We start from the raw sequence: 26,411 nt of genomic DNA on the forward strand, positions 1-26,411 counted from the left end.
CTGTTTTTTTTTGTGAGATAAGTTTTCTAGGGTTTCCTTAGGGTTCAGCCTTGGCCGCGGCGCAGTTCGCACACACAGCACAGCTCTGGGGATTCAGAAATCCCTCTCACACGCAGAAACCAGATAACAGAACGCACGCCCACACGCGGAGCGAAAATATAACAAAAGAAACAGAAATGCAACACAGAAACACCTTAACAACAAACACACAGTCGCTTTCCTATAGTGTAGATTAAACTTCACGCAGCAGCCGAGCTGCAAACTGGAGCTTGGTGCAGGGCAACTCCCCGGCAGCGGCGCCAAAAATGTGTGCTTTTGTCGCACAGGTCGTAGCTGGGGACTTGCCGGACACCGTATGCGAGCCACGAATGGCTGCAAGCATACAACCAGGAAGGCAAGCTCAAAACAGAATGCAAAAGGTGTGTCACTCACCGCTTAACTGTCGCCTTGAAGGATTCCTGCGTCGCAGCTGTGAAGGAGGAGCCGACGTCGCCGCTCTACCGCCTCGCCGCCGTCGCCGTGCCGCTACACAGTGCGCTCGATCGCTCTCTCACTCTCTCTCTCTCTCTCACACACACACACGCAGGAGAAGGAAACCAAGGAGATAAGGCAAGAGCACTCTTGTATTTACAACACATGAGAATGAGGATTTTAGGGTTACATTTGACTCTTATAGGTGACTTGGCCGTTCACACTTGGGCGCCCATACATGGCTGGCCGACCCTAACCCTTATCCTACTGATATTCAAGGTGCGCCTCTCATCGGCGATCACCCAATCCCTTCATCCTTAACATATGGTGCTGACAAGCCCGACCCATGACTCAGAATATTTAAATTAATGACGTAAAACATAATACGTCTCAATGTCCGTCATAGGTTAACACCCACGACTACTATGGGATGTTGTTCTTTGAAATATATGTAGAATGCAGCTTGCATAGTCAGCCAAGAACAAGGGGTGATATACAAATATATATGTTGCTTTGAATAATTTCATGGTTGTAAAAGATCTTAACTTGTGTATTCTACTCCAATTAACTCTTTAGTACTAATAGTGCTATATTGACTTGGTAACATGTAATTGCACTATTCAGAATACTAATACTATTCAATACTAATAGCACTATGAGTACAATCAGTACTAATAGTATTGTGAGTACTGTTAGTACTCTAAGTGCTATCTATACTATCCAGATTACTATAGTATTATGTACTACTATGTCAAAGCATCAACACCGTCCAATACTATCTCAAAGCATCAATACCATCCAATACTATATGCAACACTATTTAGAACTAGTTACATAGTATAATGGAGTACTATTTGTACTGTAATTGCACTATTTAGTACTAATATAACTAATAGTACTATGAGTACTATTAAGACTATTAGTACTCTTAGTGCTATTAGTATTATCTATACTGTAATTGCACTATTTAGTACTAATATTACTATTAGTACTAAGAGTAGTATTATTACTAATAGTACTATGAGTTAAGACTATTAGTACTCTCAATACTATTAGTACTATCCGTACTGTAATTGCACTATGTAGTACTAATAACACTATTAAAACTAACACATGAGGTAACTCCTGACTTTTGACCATACAACATGTCATCTCCATGAGAGATCTGTTTTTACGTTCTGTAAAGGCCATGAGACAAAGTACAAGAAGTAACAATTGTCTTGCCACTGCGGATCATGAACAATACATCTGTCATCCTTAAATTGAAACACTAAGCCAGACTTAGAAGTTCTATTCTTGATCCTTGGTACATATAATACATTTGAAAGCATGATTGTTCCACCATTTGCAGCAATGAGAACAATTTTACCAACTTCTTTTATAAGATATAAGGAGTTGTTTGCACATGTTACAATGTTTCCCTATGGAGCAGATTCAAGTGCTGAGAATAAACTGCAATGAGAAGTAATGTGCTTACTAGTACCACTGTCAAAATACCAGACATGTACATTTGTAAAGCCATGCATACATCCTCATATGCAAAGAGTCATAACTGTATTGCACAATGAAAGCTCAATCATCATGTGCATAGTTTGCAAATTCTTTGTTGTCTACATTGGATGCTGATGTATCAGCTAGTAACAACTATACCCGAGTCTTTCTTTTTCTCCTTCTCTAGCCATTTCTTACACTCATTAATGTAGTGACTAGGTTTCCTGCAATAGTTGCATTTGCCCTTTTTCTTTGGCTTGTCACCTTTCCTGTCTGTGCAGGCTTGCCCGATGACTCTGATTTCAGCTTGTAACTACCCTGAGGAAAGGATTTACCTTTGCCTTTTTGTTGATTGGCAGCAAAAGCATGATCTCTTATACGAATGACCAATCTGTTTTTGCAAGATCATAGAAACCAGCTCTTCAAATTTCAACGCATTTGGATTGCCTTTCATCATAAGTTTGATGGTAGAAGAAAAACCCTGATAACCGGCAACACATTCAAAATACTAGGCACCAAGGCACCAATGAACTGTCAGGATATATTTCATACATTGGCCAACTTCTCCTTAAATTTCCTAATTTTTTTAGGGAAATAGTCCATGGAGTCTCCCTCATCCATATGCTCAGACTCTAATTGCTTGTGTATATAAGCAACACATGCTTCATTACGTAGCAGTCCTGCATTGACTGAATGTGAGGAATAATACTCCTCTTAAAATGACAAAGCAAGCAATGCATCTCTTCCATCCCACTTTGTTTGTTTCTACATAGGAGGTATGCACATCTCTTCCATCCCACTTTGTTTGTTCATGCGTAGGAGGTATGCTATGTTGTGGTAATGCACCATGTGAAATTGAGTCCGTGTCTGCAAATGTGGATTCTACATCATGTTCATCAGAAGAACCAGGGCTTTTCTCACTGCCAACCACGATATTCCATAGCCCTTTGGCTACCAATACATGTCGCATCATATAGAACCATAATGGGTAGTTAGTCTCGCCAAGCTTATCCTTAGTGTGGATAACATCCGAAATACATCAATGTTTGCCATTTTTGATAATACCCAAGTAAGTAATCATGCAACCTGCAAAGTGTTGAGTGCTCTTTGATGCAATCGAGGTGGTTGTAAGGTCACTGATAATGGAGACCTTTAAGGTGTATGAAAGAAATGTAGAGTATAGCGAGTAGAAATTTTACTCGCATAGGATGAAGAGATTGATGTCGTTGAAGTGAAGCCCATAGATGCTTTCTTATGTATCTGCACACTCGTGTGTAGTAGATATGACAAAACTACACCAGAATCTGATGAAGGACAATGCAAATCAAGTCCCTGAAGATGTCTGTAGAAAATCAAAAACTGCACGAACGGTCCCCAAAATGTGCCAGGAATGAAAATTTGACCGAAAAACTTCAATACAAAGTACTCACAACACTTCATGGTCCTCTTTCTTCTCCTAAAAGGGATCCTTGATCCGATTCAAGAAGATAGGCGACTTGGGCTGAGGGGTAGGCAACAAACACAGGGGAGAGGAGCATATGCTCTGATACCAAATGTTGGAAATAGGGTTGCAAGAATGCGTGCACGCGCGCGCGCGCGCGCACACACACACACACACAGTGGAGAAGCTCAAGGGAGCACACAATGAGATGATAGATAGATAAATAATGTGTGCTGTACAAAAAAAGATAAGTATACCCCAATATGGGTGTATACTAGCACGAGGTAAAAAACCTCTTGAAGAGGGAAAAAGTGCCTCGGCTGGTCCTAGTGTGTTCACACACATCACTACCAAATATGGATACAATTAGCCCATAGATTTGATGGAGAGTCGGCCCGATGTTGAGGTCAAAGGTAAGGCTTTGCACATGAGATTCTTCATATTTATGCCACTTTTGCATGCAAGCCTTCTCCTCTTTTGAAATCTTGGAGCCATATTCAAATGGTATATTTAAGAATTTGATGGTTTCTTGAAATATTATGATGTCAGGGACCTCTTGATAGGAGTTGATAAACTGACTAATCTAATCGTATAGCTAACCTTGGAGGCATATTCAAATGGTATCCAAGAATTTGATGGTTTCTTGGATTATTGCCATGTCGGGGACCTCTTGATAGGAGTTGATAAACTGACTCATCTACCCACATAGCCAAGCTTAGAGGGATATCCAAATGGTACCAAGAATTTGATGGTTTCTTGGATTATTGGCGATGGGGACCTCTTGGATAGGAGGTAATAAATTGACTAATTTGCATACATAACCAATCTTCAGATGGGATCATGATGAAGGATAGTGATTTGAACTTTGGAAAGTTTAGGAGTAGCAGGTAGATCTTCTTTTTGATTCTCTTTCCAATGCATGAGCCTATATAGTGGCATATACTTTCCCTCATCATTGGCAGCCTCCTATATCCTCCTCTTTCTTATATTGGAGTTTTCTACTGCTCTAAAGCTATACCTTGAACATGCCTTGAAAGTCTTGTCTAGATAGAGTTGTATAAGTGGGACCTCAACCCTATGAATTGTATGGATCGGCTCTCATATAGGGAAGAGACTTTTTCAGCTTGTAAATAATGTCATTTTGATTTACAGGGTAGGTGTAGAGATCTCTTGGGAGAGCTCGTTTAGCAACCTTTCTTTGGCTTCAAGTGGGTTGAATGTGCTTGGGAGGGGATCCTGTGCCCATTGAGGCATGGTTCTCTGATTTGGCATTGGAGGAACCTCACCCTCTTCTAGTGGCTTCTAGGCACTGAGATGTGGGTGCTTGTCTTATGGATCATCATTGAGGGTGGGGAAATCAACGTCCTGGGCTGCCCTCCTTATTCCTTATTAGCTCTTTGGAATGACTCAACATCTTTTTGTGGTTCTTTCATTATAGTGCCTAGAGGGTCACTCCTTGTCCCCTTCTTCTATGCCTTTCTCTACATCTTCTAGGTTTTTACATGAGCCCTTGGGATCTTAGCCTCCCAACTTATAAAACTTGCTGTGAAGTATTCTTTCTTATCTAGATCATCAATGTAGTTGAGGGCAAGGCCTCATCTTCTTCCATCCTATTTAAGGAGGGGTATACCACTTTCTTATCTGGTCATCAATAAAGTCAAGGGTAGGCCTCATCTTCTCCATCCTATTTTTTAGAAAAATTATTGAGAGGAACATGGTATCTCCCCTATGTAAGAGGTTCCTAGCGATAACATAATCCGTTAAACATCTAATGATTGAATGTCCTTACAATTAATGCTTGCTCTAATGGGTTTTCAAAGACTTTTAAAACAGGTTTGTGCTTGGAGAGTGTTGAAAAATCATTTAATTTTTGGGGTATTCAATGCCCCTCTAAAGAGGAGTACGGAATCATTATAAACTTTGTCAGGTATTTTGTGTTATGGGATCTGGACTAAAAGAAATGAAATAATCTTTCAAAGGAAAATGATTAGTGGCGGGCTGGACAATGTGAAAGCTAAAGCTCTCACTGCCCTGATCTTGTTTATTAACTCAAGAAAGCTAAATTCTTTTACATGGAAAACCATGGAATGAAGGTGTAATCAGTTCTTAAAGATTGTTAAGCCATTTGTCTTAGATAAGGAAGCATGGGAGAGGCAGCTCACTTGGGTCTTGAAGGTAACTAATCTTTTTGGTGGGACTTATAGATGGATGCAACCCATTGTCAGGATATGAAGAATAGTGTCAGTCAACTTGTTCACTGCAAATCTTATGGAGTGTCTTTTTGTAGTGAGGACATTTATGTAAGTGATTAGTTTGACTAGACATTGGGGCTCTCATGCTTGAGCCATTTTGTAAATATTTTTCTGTTCCTTTAATTTTAATTCCATCCTTATAATATTACCTTCATGCTAGTTGGGTACACTTGAGATTCTTGTGAGCCTAGAGATCTTGCAAAGATTGAGTCTCGAACAAGGTAACAAACACGTTTTTACTAATAATGCTATTGTTATAAAAAAATGCTATATACATAATAACTCAAAGTATGAAGAAGATAAACAAACCAATTTGTGGTGATAATGTTAATGTTAGAAAAATGTTGTGGAAGGACACAATATGCCAAATTATAAAGAAGAAGCAATGCACATCAATCAAGTGATCAAGTATAATAAAGAATTCACCATAGGCTTGCTTGAACTATTTGTGTGCGCATGTGCGTGTGGGCACACACACAAAGATAGATTTTATTAATGTCCACAAAAGGGTCTATAACACCAAAAACTATGTTACATATGATCCATGAGTTAAGACAACATGAAAAAGAAAAAATAGCTACCAAAAGAAAAAGCAAAACCCATGCACACACACAAAGATAGATTTTATTAATGTCCACAAAAGGGTCTATGACACCAAAAACGATGTTACATATGATCCATGAGTCAAGACAACATGAAAAAGAAAAAATAGCTCTACCAAAAGAAAAAGCAAAACCCATGTACTATATAGACATTGTGTATACAATGGAATAGATAAAATTGATCATGTGTCAACAACCTCCTCATGGATGGGGTACAAGGCTGCAATATCCACATGATGTGGCAATGCCTCTCTATAGCACTGAGGAATGCCTCAAATTTGCATCTTATACGTAGAGGGTTTGGAGCTGTGAGGCATGGTCCACCATGTCATCGTCTAGCAAAGAAATCTATGTAAGGACATACCCAAACATGTATAAACTCTATAGAGAGATGGAGAGGCAATGAAATCTCCCCCATATCTCATGATTTATTGGGCCTCAAAACTCCTCAAACTCTATCTCCCCCTTGTCTTTGAGAACATACGACAAAAGATACCTAGGTTAAGTGACCCACAAAAAGCGCGCGCGCGCGTGTGGGGCATGTTCACACGTGTAGACATTACATCTGCATGCTGCGCGACAACATAGAAACATATTATTTAATTTTATTTCATATAGTTTTTCATCATGGAGCTGGGAATTTTACAAAAACCTTGAGAAAATGTATGCGAGGGCAGCTGCTATGCAGTGTCCACAAATAATCAAATTAAAATGGGCAAAACCGCTCCACACCCATAAGGGGTTCAATAATCCCCTCCCCCCCCCCCCCCCCCCCAATGAGCTCCTTTTCTTCTTTGTGTACATGGTGTGAGCAATGCCAATTTATTCCCCTGCTTCAAGTGCAATATAAAAATATAAATTCAAACTAAGTGTGTTCAAAGTGGAATCGGTTCATGAGCTGATTTCCACAAAGACCCACAAGTACATATCATCACACAACATGATCAAATGGATGTGAACAAAGTCTGTCTACTCATATGGGAGACCAGTTTTCCACCGTCGGCGCCCGTCTGCAACATGACCCCATGCTCAAGTAAATGTAACCATAGGTGATTTCCTCCATCAACTAGCTTCCAGAGATGACCCCAAACTGCAATGCCATCCCAACACCATCACTAGTTGGTGAAGATTCAGGATGCAGGCATGCCTGGACATGCAATTTAGTAAGAATGACAAGCAACCACCACATAACCCCCATCTCTGTAGTAGTGATGGACAACACCCTGGCCAGATAGAGCTTAGCAGCTACAGAAACACCTAATTCCACATGACAAACCTCATTGAAGATTCACAATGCAGCTCGGGTGTTCTAACCACCGGGCACACAAGCCCGCATTCACGCCATCTGACACAAGCTTCCCAAGAACTTGCCCCACTTTCTCTGCTTAGATGTAGTGATCTTCAATTAATTAGAAAGACAAATTTTTACACTGCACCTTCATGGCAACAGAGGCTTGATTATTTGCAGATCAGGGCTCCTCAGAGGAGAAGGGTTATAAGCCAAACCTTCAAGAACAGAGCCCACTTCTGACATAGCCGGTCTAATGCTCGGATTCTCACTCACACATAACAAGGCCAAGTCGAGAGCTCTATCTAGATACTCTGGAAATGGGCATGTCTTCCATGCAACAGGGTCCATGACCTCTCGCCCGCGCTTCTCCCCATGAAGGCTTGCAACCCAAGTGGCCAAGTCCAGTGTTTTATCTCCCACATGGCAAACAGGCTTCTTCCCTGTAATCAACTCCAACAACACCACTCCAAATCCATACACATCGGATTTTTCACTGTACTTCTTCGTCACCAAGACCTCTGGAGCTGTGTAGCCCATTGTTTCGGCGACATCATTGCTCCCAGGGGACTTGTTAGAGACCAGCTGAAATATTCCATAATCTCCGAGCCTAGGGAGTAGCCCATCTGTCTCTAACAAAATGTTGGTAGATTTGACATCCTTGTGAATTATATGGTGGCTGTAACCTCTGTGCAAATAGTCCAAAGCTTGGGCAACACCAAAGGCTATTCTCTGCCTAGCCGCCCAATCCGGCAATGCATTTGTATTCGTATTTTTACCATGCATGGAAGTAGAACTAACATCATTGCCATGCAGTAGACCATAAAGTGTCCCTCTTGGAAGATATTCATGGATAACAGCTTTCTCTACAGGGTCAGAGTAATAGCCCTTGATGGGAAGTAAGTGCCTGTGTTTGATTGATGCCAGCATCACGATCTCTCTCTCGAATGTGGCGGCAATGATGGAGTATTTGAAGACTTTTACTGCTAATTGGGTACCATCTGGGAAGTGGGATCTGTAGACTGTAGCATACCTGCCCTTGCCCACCACATGGGCAGTGTCAAAGAAGCCGGCATGGGAGACAATATCCTCATAGACATACTTGGAGATTCCTTCATCATACGTCTCAAACTTGCCATTTCTTCTGTCTGCTTGGATGTCTGGGCTGAACCAGTTCTGCACTTGGGAGCCATCTCGTGTACGTGTCTGTGATCTCTTGAGCACAAACACTGCTAATAGAAGGACAAACACAGCAAACGCACCCACCAGGCCCCCCACAACACCCCCTATGACTCTGCCCTTGAAGCTACTGCTCTCAGGCTTCGGAGGGGGTTGCGGTGGCCATGTCTTGGGAGAGGCAGGAGGGGTTGTCTTATGTGGTGGGGATGATGGAGGGGATTCACACCTTCTAGGAAGGGGAAGCCCACATAAATCTGGGTTGCTTTCAAAGGATGCAGCTGAAAAATTCTTGGAAAGAGCTACTGGCACTTGCCCTGTAAGGTGATTGTTGGACAGATTCAATGTACGGAGCACGGATGTCAGGTTGCCCCATGAAGCAGGAATTGTCCCATGTAGCTGATTGTGCTGCAGGTCCAGATGCAAGATCTTTGGCAAGCTCCCAATGCTGTCTGGAAGAGTGCCATTGAGCTCATTGAAACCAGCATACATGGACCTGAGAGATCTAACCTTACCCAATTGTAGAGGTATTTGTCCTGTAAGCTGGTTAAATTCTACAGCAAAGTACCTGAGCTTGCCATGGCTAGCCATCTCTGGGGGGATTTCCCCTGAAAAGCTGTTGTTTTCTAGCCTTAATCTCTGAAGTTTTGGTGCTTTGAAAACTCCATTGGGTATGCTTCCACTTAGATAATTAAGCCTGAGATTAGCCATTTCCAAGCTTGTCAATTCGCCCCAATCGGCAGGAAGCCCTCCAGAGAGCAGGTTTTTGGAGAGGTCCAGGAAGGCAAGGTTGTTCAAGTTGGTGATTTGGAAGGGGATGGGGCCTGATAGGGAGTTTCCAGAAAGATCTAGGTGCTGTAGGAAAGGGAGGTCTCCTATGGAGGGCCTGATGGTACCACCTTTAAAGCACTTAGGCAAGGAGATACTTACAACAGAGTATGCAGCACTGCCCATGGTGTTGTTGCTGCAGGTGATTCCTCTCCATGCAGAGCAATGTGGTGGGGGGCCACCACCACCACCCCCCCTCCTCCTATCCCAGCTTGCAAGCAGTGGGGGATCATTGAAGCCCTTCTTCAAATCCAGCAATGCATCAATGTCTGCAGCAGCAACCACAACTGCACCTCCATGCTTGCTGCCCACAAGAGAGCATATGAATAAACAAACCACAGCTATCATTGCCTTGGCCTGACACAATCCCATCCCATTGATCAGAAGCAAAGCAACCACCCAACAAAAGCTTAGAAGCAAGATCCCAATTGATTGATTAATCAAAGGCAAGTATATTACTGCTGAGGCAAGTAATATTGAATTATCAAGGACAGTATTAAGAAAATGATAAATGAATGATTAGGGAGCGGAGCTAGGCTGTAAGCGTTGCTATCAGCGACGCTGTAAGCGTTGCTATCCCATGCGTATGGCGATGAGGTATGTACAAATTTTTTTTTTCTTCTTTCGAGATTGAAAAGCTTCATTTAGAGCGCTTCAAGGAGTTGATCAGCTACGACCAGTCAAGCGCTTTTTTTCTATCTAATTTTGAACGTGTAATCCATCGTTTTTAAAAAAGCTCGCTCGGTTCACACCACAAAAGGTCACGTTTGCGTAAAGATAGGCTCTAGAGCCGGTCCAAATCTTGAAAAAAAAAATATTAAAAAATTAAAAAAAAAACCCCTCCTCAACCCTTAGAAGACTATACTTGCTTCTTCAAGCTTTAGTAAAATTGGTTGATTGAAAGTATGAGGAAGATCCTTGTTCAATGCATTGCTAACCCATCCGAATCAAAATGCAAACTTGTAAACAATCGTGTCAAAAATGTGAAATTCTAAAAATAGTTCTATTTTAAATATACATGCATGCACACACGTGCTATATGGGTCTAACCCCATATGGGTTTTGTACAATGTGAATTCCTATCTCATTCCCATCCCTCAAGGGGCAAAGAAAGTCATACGGTAGGAGCCATAATTTACATTACTCACTAATGGTGGGTACGTGCCATCACTCAACTCACAAGCATTCAAGATAACTACTTCGATTTATTTATGGGATGAGGAATTAATTGTTCGTGAGCAAGCTCCCAAATATGAACACCCCCCTTGCCCTCCTCACTTGGCCAACCTTGTTTGTGTCCACCCTTGGTGCCGAATGTTTTCTAGATTGTACATAAACAACTTATTATCAACCATATATATTCTCTGTAAAGAACATGCGGTTCTTCTAGGTCATCCCATGCCATGAGGCGGACATAAGACAAAAAATACACTTTTCCAGAATTAAACTAGCATTGCCAAATTGATAGATGGTCATGTCCTACTTGCATTTGCTAATGTGATGAGCAAACTTTTGGTGAACAAGCTCTCATAATATAACAACCAGTTATACACCCCATGCATCTTCTGACAAGCCTACAATTGGACTATTTCCAATTGTTGGTGTGATGAAGAAATTGTTTGTCAACAAGATCTTGAACATTCAATTATGCACCATCATCCACATTGGCAACCTTGTTTGCATCTTTCTTAGGCAGTAAATGTTTGTGAGTCATGCCTAAACAACCCATCATCAATCATAAATGTTTCATGTAAAGAATTATGGAGGAACTATACTATAACTAAAATGTTGTAAACTTTGTGGATAAAGGAGAAAATGTTATAAACTTTACGGGTAACGATGAGAATGTTGTAAATATAAGTAAAATACCTTAAATTTTTCACTTTAAAATAACTAGGGCAAGGTTGCAGGTCCTTGAATATATAGTATTTAACAATCAACATTGATGCCATGGTATTCATGTGTTTCTCACACCCATAGATGAGGAGGCTTTGAAAAAAACGATGACAATGTTGTAGGAGTTTACATGTTAATGAATCCTCGAGGAAGAATGGTGTGTAGTTAGAAGCAAAAGCTAGGCATTCAAAAGGATGCGTTTCTTATTTTTCTAGGCTTTGAAGGAGCTTATACCCCCTATAGGTCCTCTTTAACATGGATCCACCTTGACATCAACCCCTCTTACATTTCAAATCAATTGAAAGCAACCCCTCTTGCATCACACAATCTTATCAAATGAATGCACATGTTATAAGTAGGGACATAAGTTTTTCACGGTCCTTACAACCCCTTCTCTAGTGAAGAAAGAGAGATGGAGAGCCACAAGGTGTAGTGGTGATGTTTTGCATAATTTTTCTATTTCCAAAGTTTTAATAAACAAATGAGAATGTTGTAAATGATTAGAATATTGTAAATATAATTGAATTACCTTAAAATTTTCACTTAAATAACTAGGACATAGTTGTTGCAGGTCCTTGTGTATATAGTATTCAACAATGAACATTGATGCCATGGTATTCAATTGTTTCACACCCATAGATGAGGACGCTTTGAAAAAAACGACGACAATGTTGTAGAAGGTTACATGTTAACACATCCTTGAGGAAGAAGGGTGTGTAGTTAGAAGAAAAAGTGTTTCTTATTTTTCTTGGCTTTGAAGGAGCACATACCCCCTATAGGTCCTCTTTAACATGGATCCACCCTGGCATCAACCCCTCTTACATCTCAATCAAATGACAACAACCCCTCTTACATCACATAGTCTTATTTTGCACAATTTTTCTATGTCCAAAGTTGTAATAAACAAAACTAACAATATTGAAATCCTTTTTATTAAGTAATAAGAAGTTGCAAGTAACCAATGGAAAGTTTCATGGCATGATAACGGGTTTCTTAATGGAATGGTCATGTGTAACTTATATGAAATGGAATGGTCATGTGTAACTTATATGAAAATGTCTCTATAGAAGTGAAGCTTTATAGGAAGATTTCATGAGATTAACCAAGTTTTACTTGTGTGAAGCTAGATCAAATTTGGATGGAAAATGCTGTTGTTATTTTGTTGGAGAAAGATCCAAAAATAAAGCCTCCAAGATATAATTGAAGAAATAGAAGGAGGAGGGAGGAGAGGGGGTTGAATCCATATGAAAACCATATGAGGAAAACCATTCAGGGATGTAGGAGTACCGAGATCTACTTTGTCCTTCTTGCACCTTAGGAGACAGTCTCTCTCTAGTGTGTATAGATGATGTATACAAGTAACCTAATAGTAGAAAAGGGTATGCAAGACTAGTAGAGTTGCTACAAACATAATTAATACCATAATTACGGCACAAAAGTGATACCGTAAGTGTGGCACCACTAACGGATTACTCATGAGCATACATCACCTGCAATCTCTCTATCCTCGTCCAATTCACCTCTCCTAAACCCAAGCCCCAAAAAAACATCTTCATATGACAACAAACCTCACCAAAGTGTTCAAAAGCTACCTCTTAGTACTAGGTTCCTTGAATTGAGTCTAAAAAAATTATCTCTCCAAATGGGCCAAGGTAGAATATCGTCTCACTAAGTAAACCTAAAAGTGAACTATTGTCTCTCCAAATGGGCCAAGGTAGCATATACTCTCGCTAAGTAAATGTGAGTATCCAAATTCATAAATATAATTAATAGAAGGACCATAGGAAGTGATCCGTAGGTAGACAACTTGCTTTCCATTGCCTTTGTGCCCACTTTCTTGTTGCCACCTAATTCTCGGCCCCACATGATCTCATTGCCACATTTGCACCGACTCTCTACGAGAGAGAGAGAGAGAGAGAGAGAGAGAGAGAGAGAGAGAGAGAGAGAGAGAGAGAGAGAGAGAGAGAGAGAGAGAGAGAGAGAGAGAGAGAGAGAGAGAGAGAGATTAACATTTTTTGGAGGCCATGATGAGACCTATGAGACTGCATACAATCAAGAAGGCCATGAAATTCTTGAGGAAGTTAATTTGTTTGCTTAAAAAAATTGACGCTATTAGATCTCATGTCGTAAGGAGGTCTTAACTGAGTCTTAAATGAGGACTACATGAATGCAAATTCTTGAGGAAGTTAATTTGTTTGCTTAAAAAAATTGACGCTATTAGATCTCATGTCTTAAGGAGGTCTTAACTGAGTCTTAAATGAGGACTACATACATGAATGCAAATTCTTGAGGAAGTTAATTTGTTTGCTTTAAAAAATTGACACTATTAGGTCTCATGTCTTAAGTGAGTCTTAAATGAGGACTACATGAATGCCACTTTATTCAAGCTTTGTTACCTCTAGCATTTTCCACTCAATTGTTAAAATTTCCTCAAGCATTATATCCCAAGTTAAAATTTCATTCTCATGATATATATCCCTCTAGTTGTTATTTTATTAGGATTTTGAAAGCTGCCAACTCCCTATGTTTGTTCTCTTTGATCTCACTTGTCACCACCATTTTGATGCTACTGTGACTGTCTCTTTCCTGTTCTTACAAATCTTCCTTAACCTCTTCCTTAACATTGATAACAATTTCCTCTATATATTGGGTGTCTCGAGCACCAAACATGGTTTGTTCTCTAGGCTTGCAAGGAAATCTTCAAGTTTATGAACTTTTTTTTAAAAGTAGTGTTTTCTATTCCATCAAGTACATTGTCCACTCATTTGATCAAGGGATACAAGGCTTCCGTATGCTGATGTCAAGGTGAACCTGTGAAGGTGATATTCTAGGGCATCGCTATATAAAACTTATTTCTACTTGCACATATGATTCCCTTTTGTTTGGGGTTTAATAGAAAAAGAAGTGAGACAAGTTATCTCTAACCTTTTTTGGAAGGTTATCAATAATGTAGCAAGGTTGACTATTTTAGTTAGGGGCCTATATGAAGTTAGTTTCATCATTTGTGTGTGTGTGTGTGTGTGAGAGAGAGAGAGAGAGAGGTCTTGTTTGTGGAATATACCATGTGCAAAAAAACAAGATGAAATGAGAAAATGAATCGATGAATATGACAAAGCATAGGGAATAAACTACATAGATGTAGGTGAGTACCATAAGCCACATAGGAAACTTGTATAGTCCATAAATGATGTGTAAAAATTCTCTTCTTTTTTCAAGCTATCATTCTATCTCAACTACATTATTAGAAAGGTAAAATCTCTCTCTCTCTCTCTCTCTCTCTCTCTCTCTCACACACACACACACACACACACACACACACACACACACACACACACACACACACACACACACATAAACACATGCATGGGTGCATGTCATTCAAACATAGAACGTCTTATCTATGGCATGCAAATGTGATTCCTTGCCTACATGTGCAAAGAAAATATTCTTAAGTGATAAGAATGCATGGGAAGTGAATCGTGAATATGTGAGATCTTTCACCCAATAAGTCTTCTTTTGGTATAAATTTTGACCTTGTGACTTTGTATTAAGTTATTTCAAGTGATGTTATATAAGAATAACAAGTTTTCTTTTTGATCATGCTTTGTTCTTTCTAACTATGCATTTTCACGATCATGAAAAGTCAAGATACTTATAAAATATGTGCATCCTATCCTTGTAAAAGAGTCAATGGGCTAAATCAATTTAGAATGCACAATAGCTTTGATAAAAATACAAAGGGAACACAAACTAAATTCAAGGTTTACAATGGTTACAAGATGACGCATCATTTTCTTGTCAAAACCCTATCAAGTGAAACTTTTGAAACTTCCAAAATCAAAGAGGACATGAGGGGGATTAAAAAAAGCATTATTTCCAAAAATCAAGCTTGTGGAAGGGTTCAAAATCATGGCCTTGAGTCCACCATTGAAGCACGAACCTGCTGATCGGATGTCTCCATTGGAGAAAGAGACGTGCTTTATAAAAAGAAAGGGGGTTGTTGGGGGGGTAATCTTGTAATTGATATTTAGTTGGACTTAAAACATGTCAAACTCAGAGCTTGCAAGCATGCATTATCTTATTATCACGTGAATGTGGTCCTCCTTAAACAGGACATAAATGGCCAAGCATGAAGAGGTTTTCTAATCACCTAATGGGGTAGAAATGTGACTCAAAGCAACAGAAGCTAACGTGAAAGTCCAAAGTAAAGAGGATATAATAATGCAATGGCCTATTTTAGGAACAAAATAAGGATATGTTATTTTTTTCTCTCTCTTAATATAGAGGGATAGAGGTTGAAGGATCGTGGGGGGGATTTCCGCGTGGACTTTGGGAAGCGTTAACGCGGCAGCTCGTTGACATGTGAATGAAGAAGGGACTTCGTCTTGTTCAATCCCTTCATTGCGGGCATAGCTCGTTGACATGTGAATGAAGAAGGGACTTCTTCAATGCCTTCATTGCGGGTATACCTCTACATGGATCCATTCCATAGGACGCGACCCTTTACATTAGTAAGCGGTGGTTCCCATGACCTGGATTAGATTAGTACTTGTATAAATGACTTAGGTCTCATCTTGCCAATTCAGCTAGAGAGACACCGTCAATGAATCTTTACTAGAAATCACCAGCTCTTTCTTATAGCCTTTGTTATATGGACCTAGCTTCCTCATCCTTTCCCATGGCCAAGTCTACTCTTCCCTTGGGAAAGAATGAATCATATGGTGTTTTACATTCCATGCTTCATGGTGATGTCACGTGTTGGGAAATTGCTGATTATTTTGTTGACAATGCCATGTTAGAAGCTATAGAATTTGTAGTGATCATATGATTTTTATCCAAATAATTGTTGATTATCTCGTTGACAATGCCATGTTAGAAGCTAAAGAGTTTGCAATGATCATATGATTTTTTTATCCAAAAATGCCTTGAAATAAACATATGGCACAACTTCTTCATAATTCCATAGTGTGTACACTCATCTTAATCATCATTTTATTATCACCTTTTAAGGTATAAACATGAAAATGTCAACATAATTCCATATATAATGCTACCTATCTAAGGCTAATAGATCTATACAAAGATCACACTACCATCTTAGTCACACATGAACCCGTTCAATGCCCAAAAGATAGGATACCTGGTGCATGGAAACTTCTTTTTAAAATATATTCATATTATATATTATACACCCACATACATCATTACATCATTGCTACAAAGGAGCAATGACTTCCATCAATATATTAACAAAACAAGCAGCTACCCACATACATCATTACATCATCGCTACAAAGGAGCAATGACTTCCATCAATATATTAACAAAACAAGCAGCTACCCACATACATTAGTACATCATTGCTACAAAGGAGCGATGACTTCCATCAATATATTAACAAAACAAGAAGCTACCCTACTATCTCTTAGTATGCTAAGAACACTCTAATGTTTTTCCATCTTCTTGACTTTAATCTCACAATAATAGAACAATTGAGATCTTTAGAGCTTAATGTTGGCCAAGAATCTCCCTATTTTCATGAAAGGAGAGATTTCAACCCATCTTTGTGCACCGCTAGTTTGGCTGGAATCTTGAGCCTCTACAAAATTGGATCAAGGTATGAACTCATCAACATAGAAGGAGGAGTATTCTCTTTCCCCTCCCAAGTGGAAGGAACTCATCAACATAGAAGGAGGAGTATTCTCTTTCCCCTCCCAAGTGGAGTCTCCCATCCTAGCATCCACCCTAGCCACTTCCCTTGTGAGCTTTCTATGCTTTATTCCTTGACAGATTCCAAAACCTTCAAGATGGAAGTGGTGAGCCCATCATCATCTGTCCCACCCTTTACATTCCCCCACGAATGAAGCTCCCTAATATCGAAGGTGCCTCCCTCCTTTTTTTCTGTAGCACAAGTGGCACCCATATAGGCATCCTCCACATTATTGGAGCCATTACACACTCCCATTGAATCCTATAGAGGTAAAGATGGATCCCCTTCACCATTGTCCATATGTTTCTTCTAACCGATGTCATTTCGTCATTCTTACCCGATGAAGAAACTAGGGCCACCTCCTCGTCCCTTTTCTTTGCTAACATCTCTCTTCTTCACCACATTTGCCACACACTCTGTTGCATAGCGGCCTACTATCTCACAATGATAGTAGGTATTTATAAATAAGGAAAGGAAAAATGGTTGTTGCCATGGAAGAAACCAGTCACCCCCATGCCTAGATCCACATATGCCAATATTGAGAGATCCATGCACCATAAAACACAAACCTTCACATCTAACCCCATGCTCAAGACTTGTTGCTTAAGCACAAAAAACACCCCTATAAGCATGGCTATAATGTTATGAATATGACCTCTAAGGTAGGCTGGCAATTCTTTAAAAGTGACCCAAACCAAAAGAAAAGAGAGAAGCACTTCCTCTGAGTGGAATTGAGGTGACCACCACATGTAATGGTAAAATCAAAGAATCTATTGCCCCAAATCCACCTTGGCATACCAAGTCATGCGCAATATCCTTGTGGAATCACATACCAATAGGTATAACCCCTCTCCAAGAGCACAAGTCTTTGTTGCCTCTTGTCACACCAAGTCATAACAATATCCTTGTGGAAGCACATATCACTAGGTATAACCCCTTCCCAAGAGCACAAACCTCTTAATTACCAAGATCCTACTATGGAGGGCTCAAACCACCCCAAGCCTTAGTCATGGGACTTCCCATAAAGTAGAGAATAACCCCATACATCCACATGTGTCCCAAGTGTTGAAATTAGAGCAATGTGATGAGCTCTCGTGGATCAAACACTAGAATCAACATCATTAACAAAGTGATTAGCAAATAATTAAGATATAATTAGTGAGTAATTAGTAAATAATTAAGATATAATTAGTGACTAATTAGCAAATAATTAAGATGTAATTAGTGAGTAGTTAGCAAATAATTAAGATATAATTAGTGAGTAATTAGCAAACAGCTTAATGTAGGCATGGATAATAAAAAACCAACAAATTCTCATTAGGGCAATGCCTCAATTTATAGAGTTTACATCCAAGCATCAAATCCCACTGATTTCTCCTTGATTCACTCCACCTCTTTTGCTTGATTCTCTCCACCTCTTCACTTTTCCCAGAATATCTCCCAGAATATCTCCACACTTTCTAAATCTTCTCATGCTACCCTTTATTCTCTCCCAATAGATTCTTCTCACCTTTTCACATTTACACATTCTCTTTTACAGCCTCTAACCAAGGGCTTGTTCCTGCACACACCCTATTCACTTGTATATTTCAACACCTCCCCTCAAGTGAATACCCCTAGAACACCTAGACCCTATACCAAGTTTCCCTCTTACTTGATAGTCTGCGACTAGTGTCTAGCACACCTCCCCTCAAGTTATCTTAGCACACCTGGACCCTATACCAAGTTTCTCTCTTACTTAATAGCCTGCGACTAGTGCCTCAAGTCCCTAAACTCATAGTCCTTGACACTTTCTCTCTCTATGTGTCCAAGGCTACTACAAGTTGCTCGCCGTGACCTTGACTAAAGTGCTCCCACATACATCTATCTGCCACGTGGCCTACATCATCGGTGGCTCAGAGGTGGTTTTACTTTGTTGGGGTAGGTTACATTGGGTTGTGGGGTCTCTCTCTCTCTCTCTCAGAGATTTTCACATGGCTCCCCACTCTTTGGAGCCTCACATCTTCTCTTTTCTTCAGTCTTCTTGTCGTGGGCAGCTTCTCTCCATGCGTCCAAGTCTTCCTCTTCTTTAAGTCTTCTTGTGACAGCTTCTCTTCTTGTGTCCATGTCTTCCTTCAATTCTTCATTTAGATCTTCTTCTCGGTGTGGATCCTCTTCTTAGAAAGAGATATTCTTCTTCTTTTATGGCTGGGGCCATGAGCTTGTCCGTCAGGTCTTTTTGCTCCATGTGAGCAACATGTTTAAATGTTTTGCTGACAGTTCCTTTGGGCTTTTGATGTTTATCTTGTGTCATTATGCAATGCAAACCCAAATTTATGCGGGAGTGTCATGAGAATATATTTTAAGTCCTCTTTAAGAATATTATTTTCCCCTCTTGAGTAATTTGGGGACGCCTAGGTTACTCTTGCGTCATACCGGCAAGGTTAATATCGTGGGTGACACCACTATAAATATTAATACGTGCAGTATATGACGTATGCTTGGGGCCGTCTATGATTATTTCAGTTAGGTTTGTATGGCAGGGTGATTCCTGGGGTACTTACGCATGGTAGTCATGAGTTGGTGATGGTTTGTGCCTGTTTAATATTTGTGGGATTAATTTAATTATTAATTGGGCTTATATTTTCAGGTGATGAAGATTACAAGGATTGATGAATAATGTTGAGGAGAATGTTTCTTATGCGCATCATATTTATTTTTACAAGCGTAGCTTGTAACCTTCGTAATTGATTTTTCCATTTTGATACATTGGAAAAAATACATTTATAATGATGAATTCATTAAAGCCTAAAGGCTTTACCCTAGCCCAAATTTTTCGGACACTCTATTTTTGTTGTGGAAGAGTGTCGTGCTCTCTAAAAGCACACTTTGTATATTTTTGGGGACTATGGCCTATTTTTGGTGGAAAGCTAATAAAAATACTCTTGTGTGGGGAAGGCCACACACAAGGGGGGGAAGATTGTACCCAGCGTGTTTGTCTTGGAGCTAAGTATTATGTTTGCTATGCTTTTGTTCAATTTATTTGATTTTGTTGAAACCTGCAAAGCATGTGTTTTCATGGTTGAATTTATGTGTTGAATTTCTCAAGTGTTCCACAAGCTGTCCTAGAGAACGATTCCGTTTTCAGTGGTATCAGAGCTTGGGCTAGGAGATTTGTGGAAAGGTGGGAAAGGTCTTCATCAACACAACTCTCAAGAAAGTTGCAGGCTTTTAACCGGTGGGCAAAAGAAGGGTTTGTGGTCTTTAACCAAAAATTCAAATTCTCAAACTAGCTCTACTTCTCAAACCCACTTACCTCTTCCCAAAACCATTCTTCTTTATCAAAAAGTGGTTTTGCTCAAAGCTTCATGAATTTCAAATCCAACCATATAGATGGATTCCCTATAGCCAAAAACCTCATGTGATTTGCTCAGTTTTTGCAAAGGTTCAAGATAGAAGCAACCTATAATGGACGGACTGCATGCTGTGTGAGTTTTAGCCATGAAAAATAAATAAAATCAAGCAAATTTGAGGCGCCCATTTGCAGCCTCACGGGTGAAAAAACGTGAGAAGAAGAAGTAGCTACTAATTACTTAATCTCAATTAAGCCAAATCCTCAATTTAACCCAATTCTACTTTTCCCAAGCCCAATGCATGTCACATCAACTTTTGGAGCTTTCACACTACCTATTTTCCTATTTCAAGGAAAATTCCAAAGAATTGCAATTTTCAGATTTTTGGATGCAGAAAATTGATTTTTCAAGGTTCAAAGAGGCTTAAAAAGGCCAAATAAATGCCAGAAAATTTTAAAATAATTTTTGAAAAATTCTAAAAATTCTCAAAAATTATTACAGAGGTTTGGCCAAGTTTTTAGAATTGTTTGAGCAGTGTTCAAGGTGTAAAAAATTATTTCTTCAGCATTTCGACTAGTCTAAGTCTTCTAAATCACTCGGAATTGCTCGGGACTTGTGCGAAACGAAGGGAATTCGACCCAACCATTGAACCAAAGTCTTTATTTAGTTTCAACACAAATCGAATTGCGGGAGAATTGAGATAAGTACAATCATTTGCTTTATTTACATACATCAAATAATATCAATTTTTACTTATTTACATTGTTTGCATGAGCACTATGGCAAATTTTCCTATTTTACCTCTTCAATTCAAGAGCAACTCCAATCTTTACAACAACAAATTGTAGAAGAGAGAGAGATGCGAATTGAATTGGAGCGATAGCTCACGAGTCGAAGGCGTAAGCGTGACTCTTTGCCATCTTATGATGACGAAGACGACATCATCCAAAGAGCTGTCAATGCTACACTTCAAGCACAAAATTCACGGAAAGATTCTAAAATAAGTCGTAAAGCTTTTTCATTTCAGAATTATGATGGCAAGAAAGATGCTCGAGTCCTTTTGGCATGGCTTAGTCAATTGGATGACTACTTTTCGAGGGAGAAATTTTCCGAGAAGGACAAGATCAAATGTGCGGCTAATCACATGGTGGATAGCGTAGCTTTATGGTGGACCGTCATCAAGCAAGGACGTGACAAACCGGATTCATGGAGAAGGTTTCAAAGGCTAGTGATTCAAAAGCATTTCTTACCTTCACAATTTAAATCTAAAGCTAGGCATCAATGGGATACATTGCATCAACTTGAAAAAGAAAGCATGTCTCAGTATGTGGAGAAGTTTTAGAATACATTACTACAGGTACAGGTTGTGGAGAAAGTCAATGAGAAGGACCAAAAGAGGGTAATTTTGACCCCGACTATTCAGAAGCAGAAGGTAAGCCTCAAGCTCATTCGCTACTCAAAATAATACAACCCTATTATAGACTATGATACACATAGCATTTGTGTAAGGAAGGACAATGAAAATATTTTCCTCCAATGTCTAGTCAAAGGAGAGACAAGCCCTTTATTGAGTCATACTCAAGCAAAGCGAGCTCTTAGGAAAAGGAAGAAGACTTATATGGTTTGGGTTAACCAGCTTAGTGCTGAGTTTAACACATCCAAAAGTCCAAAACTTGATCCTTATATCTCCAAATTCAGGGATTGTTTTATGGAAGATTTACCTCCAGGATTACCTAAGTCTAGGCCTGAAGACCATAGTATTGACTTATTGCCAGGCAACTCTCCACCTTGTAAAGCTCCTTATAGACTCAACAATTTAGAGCAAAAAGAAATCTAAAAACAAATCGAGGATTTGTTAGAAAGAGGCCTTATTAGACCTAGTAGTTCACCCTTTGGAGCTCCAGTCCTTCTTGTTAAGAAGAAGAATGGAACTTTCCGAATGTGTGTTGACTACCGAGCATTGAACAAAATCACTGTCAAGAACAGATACCCTATCCCTAGGGTAGATGACTTACTTGATAAACTTAGAGGTTCAAAGGTCTTTAGCAAGATTAACTTAAAGTGTGGTTATGATCAAGTACGCATGACTGAGTCAGACATATTCAAGACTGCATTTAGAACCCAGACTGGCCATTATGAGTTTTTGGTTATGTCATTTGGTTTGACCAATGCTCCAGCTACAGTCAGTCGTATGATGAATCGCATTTTCCTAAAGTTTCAAAGCTTTGTTGTGGTGTTCTTTGATGATATTCTTGTTTTTAGCGAGAATCGTCAAGAGCATGAACAACACTTGGAGCAAGTGTTTAACTTTTTGAGAGAAAATGAATTGTATGTCAATCCTGAAAAGAGTTCTTTCTTTCAAAAAGAGATTGAATACTTAGGCCATATAGTGTCAGCTGGAGGAATCCGTGTGGATCCTAAGAAGATTGAGTGTATAGCCTCTTGGCATACACCTCGAGACATTCATGACCTTAGATCTTTTCTAGGTCTATGTAGTTACTATAGGAAGTTTGTCAAGAATTTTGCTTATATTGCACATCCTTTGACGGAACTTCTCAAGAAAACTACATTTTTCCATTGGACCGAAAGTCAAGATAAATCTTTTCTAGTACTCAAGGATGCATTAACTCATGCACCAGTTCTTACACTACCTGACTTTCAAAGACCATTCTTTGTGGTAGTAACTGATGCTAGTGGCAAAGGTTTTGGTGCTGTGCTTATGCAAGACAACCATCCTATTGCCTCCTATGAAAGTCGAAAGCTAAAACCTGCTGAAACAAATTATAGTACATATGACAAGGAATTAGCAGCAGTTGTGCATGCCTTGAAGATTTGGAAGCATTACCTAATGGGTTCAGAATTTCTTATCAAGACTGATTAACAAAGCATTAGGCATTTGCTTTCGCAACCCCTTATTTCAGATAGGCACATAAAATGGGCATCTTTCATACAAAGTTTCCAACCCATGATTCAATATCAACTTGGAAAGGAATATGTTGTTGCTGCCGATGCTTTAAGTAGAAGACCACATATCAACAACATTTTCGCTATTGAAAGTGAACCATTTGTACTTATGAAAGAAACTTATGAGGTAGATCCAGATTTTTCTGATATATGGATCAAATTGCGTGAAAACAATTGGACTCCTCAAGGAAATTATTCTCATAATGATGGCTATCTTTTCTTTGAGAAAAGATTATGTGTTACTCAACCCTATAGACAACTTGTTTTGGAAGAGATGCACCAACCACCATTCATGGGACATAGAGGAGTTTCCGCAACACTTCAAGTAGTTTCTCGAGAATTCTTTTGGCCTCATTTGAAAAATGATGTAGCAAAATTTGTAGCTAAGTGTAACATTTGTCAAGCAACTAAAAGCTACAAAGGCAAAGCTTTGGGATTGCTTATGCCTTTACCCATTCCAGACCGACCATGGAAACAAGTGTCTATGGACTTCATTATAGGCTTTCCTACTACTTCCAGTCACATCATGACATGATTTGGACAATAGTGGACAGGTTTAGTAAGCAAGCCTATTTCATTCCATGGAAAAAGACACTAACTTCTCAGCAGCAAGCTGTGACCATATTTGTCAAGCAAATCTTTGTTCATCATGGTCTAGCCAAAGTGATAGTTTCTGATAGAGATTCCAAATTTTGTAGTCACTTTTGGATTGCTCTTTTCTCAAACTTAGGCACTAAGTTAGATTTTTCTACGGCTTTTCAATGGACAGACCGAAGTCACGAATAGCACTATCTTGGATATGCTTAGAGCCTATGTTTCCCAGCAACCTAGTTCATGGGATAAGTACATACATCTACTCCAATTTGCTTATAATTATACTCCTCATTCTGCTATTGGTCGAGCACCATTTGAGATTATCTATGGTAGAGCTTTGCCTATTCCGGCTACTAGACTCTCCCATAAGATTGAAGCTGCTGTGACCAATATACTCGAGACTTTGATCGAATTTTATCTGAAGTGCGTGATTGTATTGCAAGAGCTCAAGAGAAGTATACATTTCAAGCAAATAGGAAGCGTAAATATTTTTTATTCCAAGAAGGTGATTATGTACTTTTGAGAATTGAGAAGAGACGATTGAAGAGTGTGAAAAAATTCCCTGCAGTTAAGCTTGCACCTAGATACTATGGACCATTTAAAATTATTGAAAAGATTAACGATGTGGCCTATAGACTAGAGTTGCCATCTAATTGGAATATCCACAACTCTTTCCATATTCATCTCTTGAAACCCTTTTGAGGAACACTTCCTTCTCACCCAATTTATGAGGAACCACCTCTTGTTGAAGGAGAGGAAGAAGTCTTAGTTCCTGATGCTATTATTGATCAAGAGACGACAACAACAAGAACTGGGAACCAATACATCAAATATCTTTTGACATTTAAAAACCATCCTCAAGAAGATGCAAAATGGATGCCCGAGAAATTTTTTCCAACTTATCCTGAGATCCTTCATTCTTTTCAAACCCAGCAAACCTGCAATTGAGGGCACTTGCAAACTCAAGCAAGAGGGATGTCATGAGAATATATTTTAAGTCCTCTTTAAGAATATTATTTTCCCCTCTTGAGGCATCCATTTTGCATCTTCTTGAGGATGGTTTTTGAATGTCAAAAGATATTTGATGTATTGGTTCCCAGTTCTTGTTGTTGTCGTCTCTTGATCAATAATAGCATCAGGAACTAAGACTTCTTCCTCTCCTTCAACAAGAGGTGGTTCCTCATAAATTGGGGTGAGAAGGAAGTGTTCCTCGAAAGGGTTTCAAGAGATGAATATGGAAAGAGTTGTGGATATTCTAATTAGATGGCAACTCTAGTCTATAGGCCACATCGTTAATCTTTTCAATAATTTTAAATGGTCCCTAGTATCTAGGTGCAAGTTTAACTGTGCAGGGAATTTTTCCACACTCTTCAATCGTTTCTTCTCAATTCTCAAAAGTACATAATCACCTTCTTGGAATGAAAAATCTTTACGCTTCCTATTTGCTTGAAATGTATACTTCTCTTGAGCTCTTGCAATACAATCACGCACTTCAGATAAAATGCGATCAAAGTCTTGAGTATATTGGTCAGCAGCTTCAATCTTATGGGAGAGTCTAGTAGCCGCAATAGGAAAAGCTCTACCATAGATAATCTCAAATGGTGCTCGACCAGTAGCAGAATGAGGAGTATTATTATAAGCAAATTGGAGTAGATGTATGTACTTATCCCATGAACTAGGTTGCTGGGAAACATAGGCTCTAAGCATATCCAAGATAGTGCTATTCGTGACTTCGGTCTGTCCATTTGATTCAGGATGAAAAGCCGTAGAAAAATCTAACTTAGTGCCTAAGTTTGAGAAAAGAGCAATCCAAAAGTGACTACAAAATTTGGAATCTCTATCAGAAACTATCACTTTGGGTAGACCATGATGAACAAAGATTTACTTGACAAATATGGTTGCAGCTTGTTGCTGAGAAGTTAGTGTCTTTTTACATGGAATGAAATAGGCTTGCTTACTAAACCTGTCCACTATTGTCCAAATCATGTCATGATGACTGGAAGTAGTAGGAAAGCCTGTGTAATGAAGTCCATAGACACTTGTTCCCATGGTCGGTCTGGAATGGGTAAAGGCATAAGCAATCCCAAAGCTTTGCCTTTGTAGCTTTTAATTGCTTGACAAATGTTACACTTAGCTACAAATTTTGCTACATCATTTTCAAGTGAGGCCAAAAGAATTCTCGAGAAACTACTTGAAGTGTTGCGGAAACTCCTCTATGTCCCATGAATGGTGGTTGGTGCATCTCTTCCAAGACGTTATCTATAGGGTTGAGTAACACATAATCTTTTCTCAAAGAAAAGATAGCCATCATTATGAGAATATTTTCCTTGAGGAGTCCAATTGTTTTCACGCAATTTGATCCATAT

The 26,411-nt window shown here is 39.4% G+C and overlaps 1 protein-coding gene across 1 annotated transcript; it reads right to left on the reverse strand.

Moving 5' to 3' along the window:
- Positions 1-7,065: 7,065 nt before the first annotated feature.
- Positions 7,066-10,167, reverse strand: LOC147620967 (putative inactive receptor kinase At1g48480). Its single transcript, XM_086825259.1, has one exon. It carries the CDS (start codon positions 9,919-9,921, stop codon positions 7,696-7,698), a length of 2,226 nt encoding a protein of 741 aa, XP_086681385.1. The 5' UTR covers positions 9,922-10,167; the 3' UTR covers positions 7,066-7,695.
- Between the last annotated feature and the right edge of the window lie 16,244 nt (positions 10,168-26,411).

Source organism: Cibotium barometz, chromosome 31 (assembly GCF_041138505.1).
Source record: "Cibotium barometz isolate CiBa-2024 chromosome 31, ASM4113850v1, whole genome shotgun sequence".
NCBI lineage: Eukaryota > Viridiplantae > Streptophyta > Polypodiopsida > Cyatheales > Cibotiaceae > Cibotium > Cibotium barometz.

What these genes read in the sequence shown, in the direction of transcription:
- LOC147620967 (XM_086825259.1), bottom strand. Translation starts at nt 9,921, where the DNA reads ATGGGATTGTGTCAGGCCAAGGCAATGATAGCTGTGGTTTGTTTATTC.